General features: G+C 33.4%; 1 protein-coding gene across 2 annotated transcripts in view; it reads left to right on the top strand.

The window, feature by feature from the left end:
* Positions 1-19,331, top strand: part of LOC148283396 (C2 domain-containing protein 5) — a 47,799-nt gene that overhangs the window by 21,579 nt on the left and 6,889 nt on the right. For both annotated transcript variants that reach the window (XM_088223558.1, XM_088223559.1), the window contains 9 exons: positions 8,351-8,482; positions 9,546-9,714; positions 11,329-11,417; positions 11,492-11,634; positions 12,233-12,339; positions 14,512-14,746; positions 15,343-15,537; positions 16,942-17,052; positions 19,015-19,220. In XM_088223558.1, coding sequence (XP_088079684.1) covers positions 8,351-8,482; positions 9,546-9,714; positions 11,329-11,417; positions 11,492-11,634; positions 12,233-12,339; positions 14,512-14,746; positions 15,343-15,537; positions 16,942-17,052; positions 19,015-19,220 — 1,387 coding nt within the window. The remainder of the gene's footprint in view (positions 1-8,350; positions 8,483-9,545; positions 9,715-11,328; positions 11,418-11,491; positions 11,635-12,232; positions 12,340-14,511; positions 14,747-15,342; positions 15,538-16,941; positions 17,053-19,014; positions 19,221-19,331) is intronic.

Here is a 19,331-nt window from a genome sequence, read left to right as displayed (position 1 = left end):
GATAAAATTATGAATTGATCTGTAATTTAAGGTACCTATATAAAAAGTTAGGGGCTTAGAATATAATAACCTGACTACTAACTTGTAAATATCTTTACAGATAAATTTAATAATTAAATATAATAAGAAACACATTTAATTTTTATAATAATTTTATTGAAATCTTAATACAAAATCAACAAAAAATAATTAAAAATGAACTTTGCTTAGCATTATAAAAGACCTTTATTATTTTTTTATAATAGCAGTCTTGTTCTCTTATATTATTATATTATTATCTTAATAATATTGAGATCACTTAGGAATGCAGCAGTTATAATCACAATCAGTAAATAATATTTCTCTTAGAACTCTGTAATATTGACAGTAATGAAACAATAATTTTATTTAAAAGGAAAACATGACTGACTGACTGATCTATCGGGCTCAAATTTGGCATACAGATAGCAGTTATGATGACGTAGGTATCCGTTAAGTAGGGATATTTGAAAATTGCCGCGGGGTCGGGTATTACGTATTAGTAATATTATAATATTCATTGGCAGAAACGAGATCAAAAATAATTCTTAAGAATAGATTTAAAAAATAATCAATAAACATTTAGTAAAAAAAATCCGAATTTTAATAAGATGTCGTTATTTTTTATATGATTGTGATTACATTTTATTTAGGATGTCAATCACAAACCAGTATGTAACGATATCTTATTAAAAAATGGAATTATAAAAATTTGCGTAATATGAGGGGATTAATCCTTTAGTTATTAACTCTTTTAAGTCCTTCTTTTTATTTGCGCTTAGTTCCTGTTTTTTAGAATATACTTGTTTAATCGTTATTTCTTCGAGAGGTATCATTTTCTTTCGTTTATTTCTAACGTTCACTTCTTTATACTCACTGTCATAATAAGACGTTTTGTAACAAAATGTAAATGGATCGCTTTTAGTAATTTTTAAATGTTTGATTTCATTCCACATAACATTTTGACCATTTGTGTTGGTACTGAAATCATACCCCCACTCCTCTTGTAACTCTTTTAAATTTGAGAATGAGTTGAAACTCATTTCATGAACACTTATAGCTGGACTACTCTTTTTTGCGTTTTTGATTAAGGCAATATACTGGTCTGGAGTGTAAATAGGGCCAGACTTAAGATTTTTCTTGACCTCTTTTTCTATAAGACTGTGTACACTATCGGCCTCATTTTGGGTGTGGCCCCTAATTAAAAATTTATGAGTTATACTGTTTATGTTTAAATAATACACAGCATACATATATAAGGTTGCAATGAACTTATTCTTGTTCTGTCCACAGCAATTGTCGGAGTAGAATATTATGTTTTTCGCAGCTTCTCCATCAGAACTAATGCCTTTCAAATATTCCCAGACACACGACCCAATCTCAATCGCTCCTCTTTTTGCATCTGACTCAGTCCAGAAATAACAGTAAACATTGTCATATGCATGTTTGCCTTCTTTATTATTGAGTTCGGTCAATGTCAGGTTGTAACTGTTCAACTTGCTTTTATAATAAAAAGCCGAAGTGTCACCTCTGGGACATTGCAATACCGCTTCTAAATCGTAAATTACGACTTTATTTTCATTGTTTACATTTCTCCTGTCATTCAATTTCTCCTTCCTACTTAGTTCTTTCTCTTTAAGATGTATTTGATACTTTTCTTCTTCTTTTTCTTTTTCATTACCATTTAAGTTTGCATAGGCAACACATTGGTCGCATTGGTCTTTTTTTGGTTTGTGAAAACTTAAATTAAACTCTGTTGTAAAAATTTTATAGTAAGCAATGTAGTTACCAACCTCTTTATTATTTTTAGTTTGCAATCCTGTAAAGTCTCTGTACAAATCTTTAATTGTCTTACCTCCTTCAATATACTCTCTTGTACTGTGAGCTCTAACATAGTGTCCTTCTATTCGAGGAATAGATTCAATGTGTTTTCTGATTTCAGCTAATAATTCAGGATCCAATTTTTTGTTATTGCCATGTTTGCCACGTTTCTCCTCTATGAAGCCCATCTCATTTGTGTTCGTTATGATGGTGTAAATCATTCTATCACTGATATCTAAAGTACTTCTAAAAAAAGTTTTGCACACTCTAATTCTATTATTGTCCAGTGTCAAGTCAAGCCAAAATTTATCAAAAATTTCATATCTTCCCTGAGTGTCTATTTTGTCTATGCATTTTAATTTACACTTCTCATTACAGGGAGTCTTGAGACAACGTGAGGGCTTATTTTTGCGAGTTTTAGACATTGACACATAAGCTCTTCCTTCGTTACGCATCTTTTTTACTCTGTTTTGTCTCCATTTAGCAGGATTTTTTACCCTCTTAAGACCTCTTTTTTTTAAGCTCTGTGTTGCAGTGTCAATATCAGAGCTTGAAGAATCCGAGCATGATGGAATTAGGAAATTCTTTTTTCTGTGCTGAGAAATCTTTCCGAATCTGTCCTCAAAATCGAAATTAGGATCATCCACGTCGTCATCTAAGTCGCTTTCATCAGTGTACGTAGGAGAATAAATGGTTATTGAAGAGTTCATCGCACAAGATCTTCGTATTCGTGAACCAGTGGCATTCGAAGTCTAAAAGAGGAATATTTTTATTAATTAATTAAATAAGAAATAAATTAAAAGAGAAAATTAATTAATTATTTCATATTATATCACATACATCAGATCTGTAATCGCTTCGCTCTGTATTCTCCATACTATTATCTTCTTCTAATTCAGTAGCCGTGCGTATAATGGCTGAAGCTAAGTGACCCTGTGACTTGCCGCTCTCTCCAGTTGGCTCGGTTGAAATTTCTTGAGATGAATTCGAAGACGAAGACGATGATGAGGACGACGACGAGGACGAGCATGGTGAACTTGAAGAAGAAGAAATCCGTCTCGACGGTAGCTTCATTTCTTCAACTACCTTGGTATTTTCTTTCTCGTCTTCATACAAAAAGCTGTCACTGTCGTACTCCGGTACAAGATTTATTTTGATTTCAATGTTAGGCCGCGATTTATTTATCAACACTTCAGTTTCAACCGAGGTACATAGTTGAGGATCCTGTAATTTTGTTTAAGTAAGTTATCGATGGTAATTTATGGAATTAATTATCATAATACGAGCAGAAAAAGTGGCAACATTTAACTTACATCGTTCTGGGGGGAATCCAGCATAGGGTGTAGCTCGTCTTTTTCTGTTGGTTTCTGGAAAATAGTTAGGTATTTAGTATTGGTAATAATATAATACAATAAGTGAACACAAAAATATCAGATTTTGCAATAAGTAAAACCTTACTTCTGTATCGTTTGAATGACTTTCATTTATTGTTAAATTATTTATAATCAACGAAGATCCACTGTCGCACAGGTTCACATTTTTACTTTTAGGCAGCTGAAAAAATAATAAATTTTTATACATTGTGCCCATGTTAAGCGAGCTACTCACACACCTGCCGCAGGGACTGTTGTCTCTACCGGTAGGACTAAACTTACATTAAATACATTAAATTTTACTTAGTCCTACCGGTGGGGACAATAACTTACTGGTAGGGCTACGTGTAACGGGCCAGATTGTCCCTGCGGCAGGTGTGTGAGTAGCACGCTTTAAATGAAAAAAAAACGTAGGTATTTAATTACTTACTGCGTCGTTATGAATATTCGATAAGGTTTCTCCAGGCGTTGAATTAGAGACTTTTTCCCTTTCAGAAATTTCGGATGATTGGACTAAGCCCATAATTTTTCGGATTCGCAATGACATTTTTATCTAAAACAGAAACAAATTAAATTATGCTAAAGAACATTCACATCACTTTTTAAAATAAACTGCATGAAATGATAATCAAACTATTTTTTATTATTATTTTTAACAATAAACCGATGTAAACTATAATGACTCAAACTAATTGTACTTCTTTTAGAAATAAAATGCAACAAGTCTGATTAGTGTTTCAAATCTATCGTAGTTTTTAATAAAAAAATGAGTTAAGTCTAAGTAGTTCAATATTATTTATACGATTTAAAAAAATAAAGAGGAACAAGTCTCAAAAACACGATTTATAATTAAAATAATTATGAATTATTTCCTTACCTTTTAATCATAAAATGAAATAATAGATATTCGTCCACGGGAACAAGGATTCACTTTGAACACTGTCGGCGTAACACTGATTCGTCGCGTAATGTGAATCCCGAAGGAAGCGGCCGAGTAAATCAAAAAGAGATGGACGATCTTTTATCTCGCTTGTATAGCTTTAAATAAGGAGCCTGTTGAACTGTACTTATTCTTTTCACGCGTTTAATTCGTTTTATTGTAAAATCTCGTTTTACCTATTTTTTGAGTTAATTCGGTTTATTTTTAAAGGAGCGATATAGTCAGACAATTCTAGATATTTTATGTTTTAGTAAGCACATTAATTGGTTACCTTTTGTTTACTAAATCCACATTCAGATGAGGCGATTTTAGTTAAGCATTGGACATTAAGAATCTCATGTGAAAGTCGCAAATTCATAATTTTTCCCAGTGTAATGGGTTTTCTTTAACCAAAATAGCCTCATCTGCGAAGATTTTGTCTCTTATATAAGTTAGATACTCATGCCAATTATGTAGATGATTTGATTGTGTTTTTTTCCATTTTTTCATGTTTTTGTTTTCTAAATATTCCATACAACTCGTAGTGAAATATCAAAATCTTATTCTCCTTTATTTAATTATTTTGAATCTACATAAAGTTGTGCTTTTTATTTCAGTTTAAATGAAATATTAAAGAAATAATTATTATTTTACCCCATAAAATAATGAGCTGTTGAAGGTTAGTTAAGGAGTAACCGCAGATTTATTGAAGTCAAGATATTTTAGTCTGCCTTAATTTGATCGATTTATATATTTTGCATAACATATAAAAGTGAAACTAACAAAAATAATTTATGAATGAAATAAAGTATGTATTTGTACATATTTATAAGAACAGCATTGATTTCATCATTTTTCAAATTACATTTTCATGTATTTTTTATTGGCATTTTTAAAAATTGCTTTTTGCCCAAATTTGCGACGTAAAAATAATGTTCAGTTTTTGCTTGTACTTGACAAAATACCAGTAAAATACCAGTTTTTCTCTCTTTACAAATTTTTATTTAACCAAAAAAAATCTTAAAACAGTTACGATCGTTTATTTGGAAGGATTTGATATTCAACTAGATATTAATTTTGTTTTTGTTATTTTGTGTGGGATTCTCATATCAGATTGTCAGATACAGTTTTGAAACATTAATTCTATTTGATTAAATAAAGGCTACCACCATTAATGCAATGAATTTTTGTTGTCCCGCATTAGGAATGTGCAGTAAACGTGAGTACATGTATGTAGGGAACGGGTGTCTAGTCATGGCGACCATTTTATGTGCCTTCGTTTCTGTTCTTCCATAACTTGATCCTATCTACTTGCTCATTTGGTAGGTATACTCGGTGGCTGTATGTGTTCAATAGCTAAAACTGTTAATACACTTTCTACACTTACGTATCTCTGAACACTACACACCAATTATACTTTTCATCCAGATTCTCCTAACTAAAATTACAAAATAATTCAATTAGAACTTCTGTTTGATTTTTAGTGACTATCTCAAATTATACATACAATATGTTTGTAAAATAATATTCAGGCGATAAATGGTTATAGCTATGAAACAAAGTATTATAGGGAGATGAACTATATGTCAAATTAAGGTGAAACTCTCCAAAAGTTTTTTTTTTGCTTGTTCAGTAGACTTTGACGTATGCCCTCAGTTGCCCCGCAGAGACAAGACAATATTTATCCGGCGTGACAGACGAAACAGCTTCGGTGATTCTCTACTTTAAACAGTTTATATTTTAAAGTTGAACAAAATACACTTGTGTTTTTACCTAACCCCAAAAATAGACATTCATGGTGGTAAGGTCTGGAGTCTTTGGTGGTTAGGAAATCAGTTTCCACACCTAACATGTGTAACTGACTCAAACTAAGCGCAATAAACCCTCGTTTACATTGCAAACACAATGACTGCTGCTTGCGTATACTGAAAACACAACGCAACACATAAATTTAAGTGTTTCGCTATCATTTGACATACAACTACGATACTCATGTCTGCAACATGATTTATTGCGTAACTATAACCATTTGAAAATTTACTATTATTTTACAGACATGCTGTATTATTTTATCTGGTTACTGACATGATATTCAATGTATGACATAAAACCATCCAAATAGTATTTTTAGTATCAAATAAACGTTTGTATAAAAAGTCAAAATGGCTTACGCTGTTTGAATGTCATATAACTTTGATTTTTCTTAGTACAATTATGCAGTTTGCATAGATTATTTAAATGTATATTGATATTCTCCCAAACACAAAATGCAGTGACATTTTCTACTCTACACCATAATCGATTCATTCAATGTTGTAAAAATATTATTTTGACCCTTAGTGTAGATCAAGTAAGCCAATGCTATATTATTGTAAATCAAAATATTGTTGCAAGTTATATAATCGTTTTGTACAGTACTCTTATATATTTTTTTAATGCAACAGTGCTTAAATTCCTCATTTGCTATGGTAGATTCATTATCAGTGAAATATCACATTGTTCTGTATCTTTTAAACCTACCCCAACATTATAAACCATTACAGTTATGTAAATTTAATTCCAAGTATTTTTTAAGTAATTATGGTTTAAATTTTGATGTTGATTCATTATTGGTTTGCTCAGCAAAGTTGATATTTTTAATATTATCACACTCCATTTCGAAAGAGCTAGCAACGCTACTATTAAACTAAAACAAATGCAATAATTTGTGATTACAATCAGGACAATCCGATTTAAGAAAGGCTTATGAGTGTCATATTGCGAGGATATGCATAGATTTATTGACATATTTAGAGGTTTTATTACTTGGCGATAAAAAAAAACAAAAGAGATTGTTGTATCAAATCAAAATTTTCCAGATTGTTATCCTTGTGCTGACAAGCTTTTTATAGACTTTTCAATACACTAAGGGTCAAATAATTTGGCTTTAAATATACTTCTTCATTCATTTCAAATTTCCATCAAAAATGGTTAATCCATATGATGTTTAGAATTTAGTGCAGAAAGGCTTATTTTCTCTTATATTTGAATCGTTTATATTTATTTTAGCATTGAGATTGAAGTTAAAATGTTTATCATTGAATGTTAGCAACTGTATAATAATCTAACCCCACTGTTTGGTTATTTTGTTTGAAATTGTTTTGTTTATTTTAGATTGTTTTCTTATTTTTAACAATGTGGCTAATGAGTTTGATGTAGTGTTTGAATGTCGAAATATTTCATTAATAAAAAATATTTGTATTACTTAATAACATAACATTACAAGTTTTTGTTTGTTTAGATAAAATAAACTATTGAATATATATTTTTTTATATTCCTTCTCAGTAATTAAACTTTTCCCTTTTATCTTTCATATTTTAGCCATTCCAGAGTCATATCATATCAGAATAAATTTGAACTATCTTTGGAATTTTGTTAAATTAATTTGGAAATTTTTATTCATTTTTATACATTAAAACAAAGATTCGAGGTTTCTGAACATGTTAATTTTTCACTTTTGACAGTCTTAAATTGAGGCCCTCAGTATCGAAGATGGCTAAACGATTTTGTACATATTTTTGAGAAAATTTAGGAAATCTGTAATAGCACTTTTTAATTGAGATATTTACAAAAAATATTTTTTGATTGATAATATTTTGTGCCATTAACACAATTTGGTGCAATTAAGATTAACATAACAAGAAACGCTATTTTTATTAAGTATTAAATATGCAGTTGGCCGCTTTTGATACTAGTTCTAGCGTTTGGCCATCTTTGATGCTGAGGGCCTCAATTATTTAAAATTTCAGTTTCTCTTCGATAATGTACATTGGCAAATAAATCTCTCCACGGTTTTCGTCATATCAAAATCAAACAGTAAAATATCAAATATGTTTCATTGACTCTAAGAGACTGATTTCCTCCCTACTAAACTTCTAAATCCTATTTGAATATTAGGCCCACATTTTCATAATATTTTTTTAAACGTAAACATCTTTTTCGATTTTTTCAATGACCAATCATTTATTTTTAAATTCGAAATTACATATTAGTTTTCGATATTTTCACCAGTGAGCGTGAATATGTCTGGGGATTATTATTTTGCAAAATATTTATTTTTTATGGTAACAGTATTTTGTTGGGAACTCTGGAACATAATTAAAACTATAACACCCAATATTATTTAAATTTGTATTTTTTTATATTAATGTATTGCCAATGCCTTTGACACACTTGCAGGTAATTCCTTAACAGCCGGAGTGAGTGGAGGTTCAGTACTAAGGCCTTCCATGAACCAGGAGAGTATAGACATGCTAGAATACCCATTTTTGTCCATGACCAAGTTTCCTCCGGGATTTATTATTCACATTGGTAAGTCGATAAAATTTACATTAATTTAATCTATGCTTTTAAAAAATATATTCAACTTGCATTATAGAACTCTTTCTGCGAATACAAAGACAAAATAAAACAGTATTTTTTAAAAATAATTAAAAATTTTACTTTTAAGGGTAATCTAGCTTCCTGTTGTTCATTTTTAATGTTTATGCAACAAAAACTCTGTAAATCATATTTTTCATTCAACATGTAAGTACATTTGTATGTATCCTCATATTATGTGCATACATGCATATATCTACATACATTTTTTGTGTCCTTGAAATTTTCTTTTGAATGTCCTTTATATGCTTCAAAAGGAAATGCGGTCTGACTTTTCATCATACAAATGTATTCCAGTATTTTCTCCCTGAATTATGGCACTAGAGCAATGTTTTTTTTTTTACACATGGATATTTACCATTTGTGTGTACCTATTTTTTTGTTTTTTTGACAAATTGTTTCTTATGGGAGCTAGAACCATGCAAAAACCCTCAAAAGTACAAAGTTTTATCTGCCGTCTTCGGATATACGGTATATAAAGAACTATTTTTGAAAAATGCAAAAGGTACTGACACAGAAAATTTCATTCTGATACTTTCCTAAAAATAAAAAACAAATCGGTTCAGTTTTGGGCTGCAGAAAACAGTGCTACAAAACCTCGATTTTGTTGATTTTAGTCAATAATAATAATCAGTCCGACGTGCAGTTGTCTTTTTCGCTTGGCTTTGCTCGTAATATTGTGGAGATTTCTTTATAAAAGAAGAACTATAGAAATATAAAATGAAATAACCCTACAATAATTAATATTTCATACTTACCTTTTAAGGAAATAAATACATGGGTATATTTAAAAGTAATTGCAATGCAAATTAATCCCGATTTGTCAATTTTTGACCCGTGTACCTATGGCCCATTGTTTTGCTGTAAACTATAAACAATTTCGTGATTGATAATCCTAGAATGATTTTTGTCTGTATGGACGGGTCTATAAGCGGAAGCGCGTTAGTAATCTGAGGGTTTAACAGTATTTTTAGTATGTTTAAATCATACCTAGGTGGTGCGGTAGCGGCACGATCCGTGAAGCTACTGGAACGTGTCCCTAACCCGGAGGAACCTGCCCCTAGAGATGCGTGGTGGAGTGAATTGCGAACCGAAGTTCGATCTCACATGAGGGCCCTGAGATGTAATGCTGTTCTTGCTTATCAAGAAACTACTGCCATTTGGTAAATTTTTGCGTATATTTTATTTGAAGCTTGCTTAATTATTTTTAGCTAAAGCCCTCTGCGGACGGGGACAGTAGTGGCGACCAGTAGTGGCGGCTAGAAGTGACGGCCAGTGAAATGGCCCGATAGTAGGCTTACATACAAGGACAGTAATGGCTTCCATTTTAAATGTTCTAGCGGCAGCCAGTTGCCAGTTTTGTGTGGACGCGGTGAGTGCAACTTTGTCAGAGAATGCGTGAATGAGTGTGGGGCAATTGAATGAACTGTTTAATTTAATTCATGTAATTTAGAAAATGGGCAAGTGGTCTGTTATCAGTCTAAAACTGGTTTGATATTTTTTTAATACGCCAACAGACATTTAATAAAAAATAATATACATATTATAAATCCATTTCATAAGATCCAATTAGAGGCTTCCTATTAATATTGGTAACACAAATAATTGTCATATAAATACAATACATAATATAATTGTCACATAAATATAATACATAACTTAGGACTATTAACAGAAAATGAGCATTTGAAAAAAAACTTTTTAATAATATCACGGATATCTTGCAGAGTGCTTATTTTGTAATTTTCAATACAAAGCTGAATTGATGCAACACATATTTCTTTCAATTAATTTGATTAAAATTAGGTAAATTTTTTTCATTTTGTCGCAAGAAACTAATAATTTGGCAATTGCAATTTGTCACAATTATTTTATGTTCTTTGGTTTTGTCTTCGCTTCTACACATTTCACAATGAAAGTAAATCACTCTACTGGTGGTCAGTACCTTTTAAAACACGTCCGATAATGGTTGCCCCTAGGTCATGTGACCCTATTACTGGCCTTTTGGCGTGCACTTGACTCAAACCTGTTTGAGTTTGGTGGCCACCAGTAGCCAACTGGACATTACTGGATGTTGAAGCGGAAGTACCCCTGCACACGGGGACGTAGCGGAATAATTACTGGCCGCCTCTACTGTCCCCGTCAGCAGGGGGTGCTTGCATGTCTCAATGCATTCTCATCAAGCTCAAACTCATACCAAGCCTACCGACTCTTTAATCTTAAACAGGTGTTTTCTCACAATGCGATGGGCCAATACTCGCCCAAAATTTTAACGCTTATCAGTTCATGGTTTACCTCTTCGTTCTAATTCTCAAGGCACTCTCTTAATACCCATCCACAATTCCTCTATCTTCTCTAACTCATATAGTGTCTATGCGGCTCGACTGTGGTATCATCTCCCATCCACCATCAAAGATGTTGCTACATTATCTCTGTTTAAATCACGTCTGAAGAAACATCTCCTTTCTCTTCCTTAATCTCTCCTCCTTTCCTTTTTCCTCTTTTTTCCTTGTTTCCATTAAGTAATAGTTTTGATTTAAGGTAATTTATTACGTTTATTTCTATTTTAATATATCTATAACTTTTTAATATTTTTTTTCTATTGAATATGTTCTGTAACTTGAACTATCAAAATAAAACTTTTATTTTATTGGTTGGTTGGAAGAAATTGCCATTTGGCAATAAGCCCGCCAATGTACAAATAACATTATGTGCAAAAAGTTAAATACAATTTATTTTTACTTATCATCTAATTGTTTTTATTTGTTGGGTTTCAGTGATGACGTGTGTGTTCTCTCTGCCACTGGTACAGCAGCTGTAATAGACCTCCACCCGAGTTCTCTCCTTCCACAAACTACACATCCTGGTAAATAAGACATTTAATTGATTTTTATTTTCTTTGCCGTCAAAAGCGTCGACTAACTAACACATTTGTTTCAGTTCCGCCGACCACAAACAAGAACCAAGCACCTTTGAATGGAAAGTTAGAAGAAGTCCCCCCACACGGAGAACTCACACAAACTTCTTCACTAGACAGAACTGATTTTGAAAAGACTGAATCTACTAAACCAAACATAGAAAATGTAAGATAACTCATTTATTAAGATTGACGTGTAAAACAATCCCATAATCCAGAGGTGGGCATACATTAGGTCAACGAGAGCCACATTCTGGATTTTCACGTAGCATGAAATACAAAAATTCTAATTTATTTACATATTCTGTACAAATCTTAATTGCTATAAATAAACATAAATATTCCAAAAGAATCCTCTGAGTAATTCCACAATCATTATCATTCCCCTTTCTGCATCCAGTTGTGCATAGGGCACTGCATTTGTAAACCAAATGTAGCGTATTTCGATCATCTGTTACATTAAGATAAGGTGATCAGTCTTACTCTTAAGATGCAGTCCAGGGCTGCTATTATGAACGCTATCTTCATCGGTATAAAGTAAAATCGATAATCATGTACAAAAATGTGCATATTTGTATGAAAATGTAAAATATCTTCATCGGTAACCTGTAACTGAAGATGTTTATTGGAAGCCGCACTTAACCCAACGAAGAGCCGCATTTGCCCACGTCTGCCATAGTTCATAAATTATTATTTAATTTTTTATGTCCAATGTTTCTGTATAAATATATTTCTAATCCTTTTTGTTTTTCTCTATCTTTTAGACTAGAAGAAGGGGAGGTGGAAGCGATAGATGTGGGCCATGTCATGTGCCATACAATAGTAACTCAATGCCTTACCGAGTCAATGTGACCAAGTGTGCTCTCTGCAAGTAGGTTATTTTGGTAATCATTTGCATATTGAATAAGTAAATAAATAAAAATAAACAATGTACATACATTAAAAGCCGTGTTTTACGTTTTTCAAGGGAGCAACTAAAAAAAGTGTAAAACTGAGGAAAACGCTTAAGTGAGGAAATGGAAAATGTATGGAAAAAATGAAATTACATAAAAATATCATTATTGTACTGGGCTATACTAATATACTGCAGAAACATTGTAAAAAGTGCCATAATTGAGGATTATTGATATTTACCTATGATTTCATGAAAAATATTTTGTATTTTTTCATGTTTTTTTTATTGAATTTAAAAAAAACATGTTTAAATTATTTTGACTGGGTACTTAACCTTAAGAACACGACTATAAATTTTTTAATTTTCATAAATTAAATGGTTTTTCCACTAAATATTGGGAAATTTTATTTTTATGGTATCAGTTTTTTTAGTGGGGTAATACAGAATTTCAACTCTCATTTACATCGCGGCAAAAATGTTTCACTCTTTTATGATAACTGTTTAAATATCTTCATTTCACATAAGGTTTATAAAATTTTAGTTAAAAAATATGCAAGTTTAGTATTATGACCTGTCAAGCTGCATAATGAAGTAATGTTAATTTCAGTGCTGACAGTGTGATGTTTGTATACTTTATATCTTTAAATTTAGTATTGTATACTGAACAGGAACTACGAAAAGAAGCATATTTGGCAAAAGATGTTTAACTTATTTATATATGCAATAGTAGGTACTGTCTGCACATCCTGGCTGGAACATGTATGGTTATTAACTCTGTACAGCCAACTCACTCGTATATTGTGGATAAATAATTCCATGGAGGGTGGAGATATCAGATACAAGAGCCGATACATAATTACTGTGGCATTTAGGTCAAGAATACAAGTCACTATCAGCCTTTTGATTGATTCATTTCTTTGGCATGCAATTTCGGGTGACATCTAATAAAACGCTTGTTTGAGTTTTGTTACAGTACTACTTTATTCATTATAAACAAGTACAAATATGTATAATAGATGGCTCTGGCGCTGCTTGCCGCCATGTTGTGATTTCGTTATACCTATAATATTAATACCTCCGCTTAACAAAATCAAATACATATTTTAACAATGAATAATATCATGTATTACAATATTCATGAAACAGGTAATGCCAATAGGTATGGCCTGTTCGTGGGTATACAAGAAAATGTTAATGAATTTTTGCTCCTATAATAAATAATGGACAGTTACAATATTTTTGTGTAACATAAGAAAGAAAAAATAAGATATTCTGTAAAAGATAATATGGTTTTTTTTTTTATAGTAATTAAAAAAGGAAATAAAAAATATTTAAAAAAACAAAAATATTCCTTATTATTAAAGGGCAACAAAATAAATCATAGAAAAAAAGAGTTCGTATCTTTAGTTTGAATCCAGGATAGTGCGTGTTTTTTAAAAGAAGGAAAATTTTGAATGTTTGTAATCAATGAAATATTATCAGTAAAAAATTTTTGGGCCTATAAAATATGCAAGTCTCTGTGCGAGCCTCGATTTACAATGTGGTATTTCTAACACACGATTCCTTCTTTGACTCGATCTATTTGAATTACTTGTAAATAAATTTTGGTTCTTAAATATATATTTTAAACATTGAAAACAATATATTTGTCTTAGGTCAGCTTCTTAGATTTGTAAAAATATTCAGTAATCACTGGTAAAAACCTATATAAAAAAAATTATCCAGAACACCTTCGAACTGTCAAACAATGAGTGATAGTGGCGCTACATAGTGCAAGAAATGCTAATCAAGGGATAATTTTTGTTCATTCATACAAAATTGATTGGACAATTGCTGTTTTTAAACAAATTGATGTGGATAAAAACACCGTATTGTTAACAGTGAATTGTATGCAACTACGATTTTTTAAAGAAATATTTGAAAAGAATAATTGTGTGGACTCATTGACAGAGAATAATAAAATTCAATAATACCATTTTGGAAAATTTTGGACATGTTTTCAAAATGTGGTCTTCAATTTTCATCTCTTCACCTAACCTTTCGTAAACCTTTTATAGCGGAACTGCATACTTATTTATCAATTTTAGTTACATGTCACAGAATTATGTGTGAATTTGTTTGATCATCAGTTTCTTTGGACCATTACAGAAAGGGCAGAGTACCCAGCGTGGTGCTGTGTTCGCTGGAGCCCCCCGCGGGGCTGGGTGTGGTGGGACGCGGCTGCCTACTGCAGGCAGCCATCACCAGGGCGCGCGCCCCCGTGCGGGGGGAGCCAGCCGCAAGGGACATCTCCGACCAGTTGCCCTTCCTGGAGTACGAGCTGCACCGGCTGCTGCTCGCCAAGCTGAGGGTCAGAGGAATGAATGCTATATTTGGATTGAGGGTAAGAGCCATTTAATTTTTTTTTTTTTTCATTAGTATGGTTACACAAAATGAAACATGTTTATTTTCGCTATTGCAATCTAATTTTACATTTATTTAGTTATCTTAAAGCTCTAAATAAAATAATATTTTTAATTTAATACCCTGATTCCACCTCAACTCAATAAAACAGTTCTCCAGCAGGGTGATTTTAGCAATTTTTAAATAACTAGCAGGCAACAGTCGGATATCGCCGACTGTTACATACTAAAGAATTTGGGCCACATGTAATCGGCCCTTCAGGCCTCGTTTTATCGTTGATTAGGATCTTGGGGACCTAGAAATATCATCCCTTTGGGGCTCACAGTTTTTTTTTTGGTATTCAGAGTAATCTAAATGTAATAAGAATAATCTGTCACTCAAAATAATGCTACGAAAACCACATAAAATTTACAGAAATATTTTATATCTACGCAAAAATATCTGTTAGTAAGCAATTAAAATTGAAAATTGAAGAATCTTTAATTTAAAATGAAATCAGTCAGCTGTGGCCGACTGTACGTGGGCAGAGGCTATTACCACTTGGATTTATAATATGAAATGTTCTTATCTCCCCAGACCAGTATAGCAGTGGGTGCCAACCTGGTGGCGGCCGTCGGTGTGGGCACGGGGGTCCTACTGGCCGCCCTGGGGTCTGGCGGCGGGGGGCCCAAAGTGAGGGCGGGCCCCGGAGACCCGCAGCTGCTACAGGCCCTTCAGCAGGGGCTGGATGACGCCCTCGAAGCCAATAGGAATGTTTACCAACTGCACACTGTAAGTTGCTTTGCTTACAAAATATTCACATTTTTAAATTTATTTGTTTACCCACAACACTTCAGTCACATTTCCAAAATGAACTATGTAGTATGTTCAATCTCCATGGAACGTTTGTCCTGTACTGAGTTAAGCTTTTTAGCAGTTTGCGCCCACTTAAAAGATTTCAAAATTTCTTGCCAATCAATGTTAAGCAAACATTAGTCCAGAGCTTACTTCTCCCACTCCTTGATTATGCAGATGTATGTTTCCCAGATGCTAATTCTGAACTGCTTGATAAGTTGGAACGGGTACAGAATGTCTGTATATTTTAATCTTCCCAAATTTGACCATATAGCTAAATACCGCACACAACTACACTGGCTCAGTATCAGGCATAGAAGAAACATTCATATTCTATCACCTCTTCACAATATTTGGAATAATCCCACTTCGCCTATTTATCTGAGAGAGCTCTTCCAACCTCTATCACAACATAGACTATCTCTTCGTTCTAGTAATGAGAGAACCCCTTTAATACCCATTCACCTCTTCTTTCACATTAGTAGCTGCTCGATTGTTGAATAATCTACCCACTTATATCAGAGACTCGCTGTTTTTTCATAAAAATTAATTCTTTATTTAAAAAAAAAATAGTATAGAACATTTCATTCAAAGTATTGTCCATCGCCAGCGACTACTTTCTCCGATCTTTCTGGCAGCTTACGAATACCATCTTGAAATAACGACTCATCTTTTGAGGTTATCTAGGAATCGACCCATTTATTAGCATCTTCATAAGAATGGAGTGCTGCTCAGTCAGGCTATGGGTCATCGATCGAAACAAGTGAATACAGCGGGTGGGGTAGGACTTCCCTTGCAGCATGTGGTCGAGTGTTGTTATGCTGCAAAATTACTTTGTCGTATCTCTCTTCGTATTGCTGCTGTTGTGGTTCACCCTGCTGATCATGGTCCAGGGCAGAGATGATGATGATAAGTATCCACAAGTATTCTAAGTGCTTCAACTGCAGACTTTTCTTGAAAAAAATCATGTAGTAAAATTCCTCGCTAATAATCTTTTTGGCACGAAATTCTATGTGTTTATCGCTATAAAAAAATATGTTTACACTTCAGCGGAATAACATATACTGTCATTTCAAGCCTAGTGAGGGGCGGGCTTCATGATGAAGTCGACTGTATTATTGCCCGATGTAAAATGGCTAAAGTAACACCATCTGTCGGGAATTAGCGAGAACCTTTTCAAGGCCCCATTATTTATATGCTCTGACTCTTCACAGATTTTTTATTGAGTCGAAGCAAGTGCACGGGTTTGAGTTTTTCTTGGAAGTCACTTCACATCATATTTGAATTTGTATCATGTTTAAAATTGTATAAATGATTTCAAATGAATAAATACATTTTCAGGATCAAGATATTAATGGCAAAGCACCCATAGCGTCAGATACAGATGATTCTGAGGAAGAGTTGCCAGATATGGAATTAAGTACCGGAAACAAAGAGACTTGTGTCCTTGAAGTGAGTATTACAAATTTGCTTTTAGTAAATTTATCAATATTATATGTATAATGAAACAGCTCCGTCTTAAAATCTCGGTGCTTGAAAACATTTGTTACAATATTTAAATGAAATACTGTTTACAAAAACTAACTAAAACTAGATTGTGCCAAATTAAAAATAATTTATAGTTTATCGGTACATTTCTGAAACAAAAAATCAGTACTGCAAAGTAAAAGAAAGATAAATTTATTCATCTATTGAAAATTCTTTTATTTTAAAGTATGTCCAAATGTTTGTAGACATTCACTATTCTGCCTGTGTTTCAAAATCTACATTTCCTCGACTTTTTCATCTGTTCTCTTCTTTTAAAGTAAAAGAACTGAAACCTCTATCGATATGGATGAGATTCACCTAGCTGAATTATTTCACCTACTAGGCAACGGCTGAAAACACTTTTTCAATTTTTATACTTCTTATACCAGTTAGTTTAATCAGAAATGTTTTTAGTATGTCCAAATATTTATAGACAGGCTGGGAACGGATTTCAGCTCTTTTACTTTATAAAACTCAACAGATGGGAGAGTTGAGGAAATGTATTTACACAAAGGCAGAATGGTGAATGTTACACAGTGTGTGTAGTGACTACTTCAACCAACCAATGACAGGTCATAGCTCTGTAAATGACTAGACTTCGATATTCCCTTCTCAAAGATGTTTTTCCTCTATATTGCAACAAATTTAGATTAATTTACTTCAAACCATCAACTATGGGCTAATCGGAAGCGAACTACAAAAGAAAAAGAAAATTATAATACGTGTCTGTGAACATGTTGACCGTCTACTTCTTTGTTCCAAATGGATTTTATTACTAAAACCATACATCAGCAAAGCACATCACATCTATGGCACGGAAGTGAAGGAAACTGCGACAGAGAAGTGATGTCCTATACGATGTCGAACCGGGTTGTGGTCCCGTGGTAGTATTGTGTACTCACGAAACAAAGGTCCTAGGTTCAAATCCCACTCTACCACAACTCCATATCCATTTTTCCAGCACAAATTATTTACGACTTTTACGAAATGGTCAAAAATTTTAAATATTTGAGTAGATAATAAGAACTCATGTCTTTTAAAAAAAAAATTATATCGTCTTGATCGTAGAACAACGACGGATGTGCGAAAAATGCGACATTGAATGTCTTTTATATTTGATCTTGAAAAGGTTTAATAAAGGCTGTAGCTAACGCGCTACCGGCGTCGCGTTGTGGTTCCGCTGCAGTCACTAACGCACACGTCCCGATCCACTGGTTGTAAGGCAGTGGAGGCTAGGCGATCTAGTTAATTCGTCAAGGCCAGAGATGTCCGCAGAAGGGCCTCTTACTTCAGATAGATCGGAGCGATAGAGAAGGCCGCCCGCCCGCTCTATCTGTCTCCCTCCCTCCACGTATATAGGCACTACCCCCTCCAGTCCTCACGGGATTCTAGCGGCGGCAGCGCAGCGCGAAACAATGAACATTAAAAAATATACTTAAACTAATTTACAAACTAGATGCCTATTCTAGATGCCTCGGTATGGAAAAGGCCACCGCCAAAAGTGACAAATACTAGTCTTTATTGGAGAGACAGCTCATTTCTAACACATACCGAGATCCCTAACTCTAACACATAATCTAGCGCGATGGCGGTCCCTACAATGGCCGCTTTCCGTATTGACGTCCGTAACAAAGGCTTTATATTCCAGGTTTGATTTTTTTTTATTTGTAACTGACCTAAGTATCAAAGAATATAGTTTTGCACTTATCGAGGTATGACATAAAGTGTAAAAAAAAATATTAAAACCGCTCGCATGTAAAGCTGAAGAGAATCACGTGTGTCATTGTTCTATGATAATGACGATATTACATTATAATTACATTATAAATGGCGCTATGTTATTTATCCATAATAATATAATTAATTATTCGATTTGATTCCTCTCAGGTTGACGACGCTGAGGACCTGGAGGTACTCCGCGTCCTGACGGAAGCTCGTCCTCCGGCCGGGCTGCACGTGGTGAACACGCAGAGTGTGCCGGGCCTGCTGGACTGCCAGGGTCTGGTCTCTGTGAGAAACCTGCAGATGTTCACGCAGCTCTGGAGGGCTCGCCTGGCCTCGCCTCCCGGGCCTCTCCATCACCATTTCCATAGGTAGCCATTTTGATGGAAATTCAATAATTATTTTACTTTTATCAGACTATGTTATTCCAGCTGTCTGAATTACACCAATCCTTGTCTACAAAAAATTCAACAAACTATATT

The sequence above is a fragment of the Micrasema longulum genome, unplaced genomic scaffold (genome assembly GCF_059751315.1).
Source record: "Micrasema longulum isolate JH-2025_06_02 unplaced genomic scaffold, ASM5975131v1 h1tg000242l, whole genome shotgun sequence".
Classification (NCBI taxonomy): domain Eukaryota; kingdom Metazoa; phylum Arthropoda; class Insecta; order Trichoptera; family Brachycentridae; genus Micrasema; species Micrasema longulum.
Note: the sequence above shows the minus strand (reverse complement) of the source record. Positions and strands in the feature narration are given on the sequence as shown.